This window comes from Mesoplodon mirus, assembly GCF_964341445.2.
Source record: "Mesoplodon mirus genome assembly, chromosome: 13".
Lineage (NCBI taxonomy): Eukaryota > Metazoa > Chordata > Mammalia > Artiodactyla > Ziphiidae > Mesoplodon > Mesoplodon mirus.
The window spans coordinates 686,535-692,534 of record NC_138989.1 but is presented as its reverse complement, the minus strand read 5'-3'; the positions used below and the strand labels follow the sequence as shown (position 1 = coordinate 692,534).

Here is a 6,000-nt window from a genome sequence, read left to right as displayed (position 1 = left end):
GGCCCTGACCTGGTTGGACGGTGGTTTCCCCAGCAACGGCTATGATGGTGCACAGACCTGAGGAGGCATAGTCCCTCCCACAGATCCTTTCACCTGTGACCCCGTCACTCCCAAAGTCAGAGCTGGCCTCCTCTCCCCACCTGCCAACGAGGCCAGCACCACTCACTGGAGCCACAAACCCTTGAGAAGCCCCCACCCAGCACCGCTGCCGATTCTCCTATGCTCGTCAGCTCCCTGGGTCACTCAAATGCCGGTGACATCCAGAGTGTCTGACTCATAGACATCCAGCTCTAGTTTTCGAGAAACCAGCTTTTCCAGTTGGAGCTGGGCTGCAGCTCAAGAACCAGGGCCAGGGGCTCAGGTTTCCCATCCCCAAGCATGAGAGTGACCCTGGGACCTCCACCGCCCCAGATGCCCCCAGCCCTTAAGCTGCCCTCCGCGGGTGCCCCGGGCCCCGCTGCAGGGAGCACAGTGGCGGGCCCCGCTGCAGGGAGCACAGTGGCGGGGTGGGGGGTGGGGGGTGGTGAGGCATGCAGCCCCACCTCCTCGCTCCTCTGTGCTCCCCTGGGACTTCTCCGGCTCTGCTTCCAGGAAGCGCCGTTAGCCCTCCTCCTCCCCAACTCGGCCCTAATTTGATTTGATCTCCATCTGGGGGCTGACAGGCTCCATCCCCTTCCAAGGCGAGTCAGGTTTCTTGCAGTCACTGGGCCTGGATGCGCCTGGTGGGCAGTACCCAGGGGCCAACAAACCCAGACAGACAGACGTCACTTAGTCTTCTTTCCTTCCTTCCAGAGACCCAGGCGCAGTGCACAAACATACAGTGAAAATTGTAGGAAATGTCAAAGTGTAAAATTAAAACGAAAATCCAAAGTGTAAACTGAGATAACGAGGACAAATTTAAACCAGGCTCCAGAGCCAACAGTGGGGCCCCCACTGCCCACCTGTTTGGGGTTCCTGAGTTTATGATTCACTTTTTTTTTTTTTTTTTTTTTTTTGCGGTACGCGGGCCTCTCACTGTTGTGGCCTCTCCCGTGGCGGAGCACAGGCTCCAGACACACAGGCTCAGCGGCCATGGCTCACGGGCCCAGCCACTCCGCGGAATGTGGGATCCTCCTGGACCGGGGCATGAATCTGTGTCCCCTGCGTCGGCAGGCGGACTCTCAACCACTGCGCCACCAGGGAAGCCCCTATGATTCACTTTTAACATGCTTCTGTCCTCGCCAATTTGGCTGGTTTTCTTTTGCTTCCAGTTGCATTTAGTTAGAAATGAGGTGCACAGAGTTGATCTTATGTTCTGGGGCTGCTGCTGGCAGAACGGAGCGAGAACTCATGCTCAGCAAAGGGTTTCCCAGCCTGACACGGTCTCCTCTTTCAGCCCCACCCGGGAGGAGAAAATAGCACGGCCCACATCTCTGTGCAACAGGGCCCTGAACAAGCTGGTGGTGAGTGTCGCATTTCAAAGGGGGCACAGCCCAAGGACCCTCTCTGCCTTGGGGTCACAGACCTTGTACTGATCCCCGAGGCTGAGAAGCAACAGAACTGCCTCGATCCCGATAAAATCGCTGTTGCCCTTTCCTCCATCCTCTCCCAACCACTCCTCAGACCTGAAAGAAAGAACCCAGTCTTGCATGTGAAGAAATACTTTTCTAGAATCCAGGTGCTAACATATGATGTCGAAGTCCGCGATAATGGTGCGCCTCCTCCCTCCCCGGGGCCCCCAGGCCTCCTGCTGCAGTGGTCCCCTCACAGCACAGGCAGATTCAGAGCGAGAGGTGCCAGGCCCCGCTGCGGCTGAGCCCCAGCCTGAGACCCTCCCCCTTCCTCAGCCTTCCCGCCCCCAGCCCAGTCTCGCTGCTGCCCACGAGGTGACTACGCCATGATATAGACACTCCGGCAAAGGCTGCTCTGACCGGGAATCTCCACAGACAGAGGGGCCAAAGCCCCAGAACTCAGTGTGTGAGAGACGCCCAGGTCACCACAGGTTCAGCCCGGGTCCCTGGGATGCGGCCCGCATGCCGCTGGCGTGGACTGTAGGACAGCACCTCTCCCGGAAGCAAGGGACTGGAGAGCCAGGGCTGCAGACTCCCACTCAGGTGCCCCTCGCCCTGCGTCTGGCTTCCAGCCACCCTCGGGCTCGGTTCAAACAGAAGACCTCCGAGGGCACCTCAGGGCAGCAGAGGAGTGGACAGGAAGGGCCGGAGCTGCAGGGAGGGCCGTGCAGCAGCAGAGGGGTGTTCATCCAGCGAGAAAGCAGCCCTGGGACCCCTTGCTGGAGACGCTTCTTGGGCCTAGAGAGGGCTGCCCTGACTGAGGCTGGGGGCCCCAGGGAACCTGGAGGTGGAGCCACGTCTTGCTCTGGCTGGTTCACGCTTCTGGGCTGCATGACCTGCTCCCTGAAAGCTCCCTGAGGATCGTCTTCCTGGGTGCCCGTCTTGGATGTGGGTAGTCAGAGCAGAGAATGGGGATGCTGCCCACCTTGCTAATGGCCCAGCTGGGGGTTCTGCTGCAGCAGCCACTCCAGGGTCTCCATGAGGTACGACATGCCATAGTGCTGGGCAATGTTCCGGAAGGTTCTGATCTGCTCCATGAAGACCTACAGGAATGACCAGTCACAGTGAGAACTAGTCCCAGAGGAGGCACAGGGATGCAAGGCCGAGACCCAGAAAGGGCCAATGGCTGAGGGGCAGCAGGGCTGGCTGTCCACGGGAGGCCCCACCTTGGTGTGGATGGTGAGGGAGAAGGCCCCAGCACAGCTACAGTACATGGCCATGTTGGTCTCCTTCACACCCCGGCACTTCAGGCAGATCTGCAATGAGAAGCAGCCCCAGTCAGGAGCCTCCCGGGCCCAGGCCAGGGCTGGTCAGTCGCTTGGCACCTGACAGGCTTCCCTCCCGCATGGCCTTCCCCTCAATTCTGAATAAAATCGGAGACGTGATAATGGGCTTTATCCAAACATTCCAACTGTTTCCCAACACCCTCCCTGTGGACACCCTACCCCTGAGGCTCCCCCATCCATCACGCCAGCACCAGTTGTTCCCTGCCTGGACCCCAACACCGTGCCCGGGGCTTTGCTGACACGTCCCTCTTGGTGAGAGCACTCCTCCATCTAGTGCTGAAGCTCCCCTCTTTTGCTCACACGCTGCCTGTTGGCTCTCTTTACTCTTAGCATCTCTTAGTTGTCCTGTTTACTGTCTATCTCCCTCCACTAGAATAAAAAAGGTCCATGAAGCCAGCACTTGGCCCCTGTAGGTGCCCAACAGATGCTGTAGGAATGAATGAGTCACCTGGGCTCATGGACAAGGCCTGACCCAAGAGGTGGTTACCTTGGAGGACCAGGTAACGACGTTGAGACCTGTGTCCACCTCTAGTTTCCCGTGGGTGCGAACTGCTTATCAACCAACCCTCCATCAACTGGAGGGGCGGTCGGGCTGGGTGCAAAAAAGCCCCAGCACCAGGCCCCGCTGCTCACCAGGTCCTGCAGGGTGAAGGCCATCAGTTTCTTCTGCAGGGCTTCCACCAGGGCCATCTCGATGACTGACGAGTCGTAGGCTACCTGACAGTTGGAGCACAGCCACTGAGGCAGCATAGCCCCATCCTAGGCAGAGAAGGAAAGGGACCAGGTCACCTTCCGCAGCCCCAGTATTGAGAAAGGATGGGAAGAGAAGAGCTCGTGGTGAGAACTGCGGTACTGCTTGCTCACAGCTCCAGGGCACACTCACACCACCACCGTCATCACTTACCTGTTCACCAGGACAAGGTTCTGGCATGTGGCAGCTGAGTGGCGTGAAATTCACATCAAAGCTAGCTGGGGGCCCAGTAGGTGTAACCCAGTAAAGGTGGAGCCTGGGGTCACTTGAGAGGGGGTACTGCAGGACCCCCTGATCCACTGATGCCTGGATATTCTGACTTCACCAGCAAGGGGCCTGACGGAGCTGGCCCACCTGAGAGAAGGAGGGGTCTTTGCACAGGTCCAGGTCCCGGCAGAAGTTACAGCTGCGGCAGATGACCTCAGGGAGCACGTAGGAGCGGCAGGGGTCTCGGAACTGGGCCTCCTCTGAGAACTCGCCGACATCTACCAGGCGAAGCAGGTCTCGGTTTAGCTTGTTCACCTGGTTTGTGATGTTCGTGTCCAGAGACAGGACCTTCAGAGAACAGAGCCCGCATCAGGGACAGCTCCCGGGGCCTCCCTGCTGCTGTTTGGACCAGAAAACCCCGCAGCCAACTCTCTAAGCTACTGTTTCTCAGCATCATCTCAACTCTTCCTGCCTTCTGTACATCAGTGATTCCCTGACTCGGGGCCATAAGAGTGGAGTGGAGGCCCTGCCCCCAGGCCTTGTGGTCTCTGCCAGCTCCGGGGAACTCTGGGACACACCCAAGTGTGCTCTATGTGTTCACCTTACTGGCTCCTTCTTCCTCAATGACAGGCAGTCCTAAGTCTACCAGAGCTCTACAGTCTCACTGCAAAGGAGCTGACTTCAACCCTCCACGGTGGAGGGGCTCTCAGGCCAGCCGAGAAGCGCCTGTGCAGCACACGTGTGTGTCAGTGGCCATGGTGCTGGCACTGGAAGTCACTCCTGCAGAGCCACAGGAGACTCGTTAAGCCCCCATCTGTAAACAAGAGGAGACAGTGCTGGCATGTTTCACTGGCCTCTCCCAGCCCTACAACTCCTGTCCTAGCACAATGCCAAGAGCACAGAACCAAACACCACTTAGAAGACTTCTCTGGGAGGAGCGTTTATGGTCGATCTGAAACAAAGTGGGTGGATTTGCAAGCACATTTATAATGAAGATCGACAGCCTACTGGGCAGTATTGTTTAAAATATATACATTATACACGTCTTTTACATAGGGAGAACACTGGATGTAATTAAGAGACAGAAAAAAATGAAAGTGAATTTACCAAAACATTAAGGAAGAAGTAATGCTGATTCTACACAGTATCTTGCAGAAAACACAAGAGGGAGAACACTCCTAACTCATCTTGTGAGGCCAGTATCACTCTGATACCAACACCAGACAAAGACAGTACAAGACAACTACAGTAAAAAACTGTCACACACACAGACTCAAATATCCTCAACAAAATACTGGCAAATTGAACCCACTGGTATCACGACCAAGTGGGATTTACCCCAGGAATGCAAGGCTGGATCAACATTTGAAAATCAGTGTAATTCACCGTATCGAGACTAATGAATAAAAACCGATACGATCATCTCAACTGACACAGAAAAAGCCCTTAACAAAATTCAATATCCATTCATGATTAAAACTCTCAGGATGGGACTTCCCTGGTGGTGCAGTGGTTAAGACTCCATATGCCTCTGATGCAGGGGGCACAGGTTCGATCCCTGGTCAGGGAACTACATCCCACATGCTGCAACTAAAGATCCCGCACGCAGCAATGAAGATCTGGCGTGCTGCAACTAAGACTCGGCGCAGCCAGATTAAAAAAAAGAAAAACAAAAACTCAGTGCCATTACAATAGCACCCAAACCATAAAACTCTGAGGTGCAAATATGTGCACTATTTTCATGCTGAAAGAAGTCAAAGACAACTTAAATAAATGGAAAGATACAGCAGTTCATGGATTGGAAGCCTCAACATTAAGATATCAATTCTCCCTAAATTAATCCAGAGACTCCAAACAACTCCAATCAACAATCCAAGAGGATTTTTTTTTTTTGGTAGAAATTGATACGCTGATTTGAAATTTATAAGGAAAGGCAAAGGAACTAAAATAGTCAAAATAATTTTGAATAAAGTTAAAGCCTTCACACTACCTGGTTTCAAGACTTATTGATAAAGTTACAGAAATTTAGACAGTGTGGTATTGGAGAACAGATAGATATTAAGATTGATGGAGACCCAGAAACAGGCCCACACACATATATATGGCCAGTTAAGTTTTGAAAAAAAGCACAAACATATTTAAATGGAGAAAGGCTAATTATTTCAACAAATAATGCTGGAATAACTGGATATGTTTATGCAGAATA

The 6,000-nt window shown here is 54.1% G+C and overlaps 1 protein-coding gene across 1 annotated transcript in view; it reads right to left on the bottom strand.

Moving 5' to 3' along the window:
• Nucleotides 1-692: 692 nt before the first annotated feature.
• The window catches only part of POLE (DNA polymerase epsilon, catalytic subunit), a 54,495-nt gene continuing 49,187 nt past the window's right edge, over nucleotides 693-6,000 (bottom strand). Inside the window, exons 46-49 of the mRNA XM_082640804.1 lie at nucleotides 3,942-4,142; nucleotides 3,470-3,595; nucleotides 2,717-2,806; nucleotides 693-2,593 (exon numbers count right to left, since the gene is read on the bottom strand). Of these exons, the coding sequence (XP_082496930.1) occupies nucleotides 2,480-2,593; nucleotides 2,717-2,806; nucleotides 3,470-3,595; nucleotides 3,942-4,142 (531 nt within the window). The 3' untranslated portion in view covers nucleotides 693-2,479. The remainder of the gene's footprint in view (nucleotides 2,594-2,716; nucleotides 2,807-3,469; nucleotides 3,596-3,941; nucleotides 4,143-6,000) is intronic.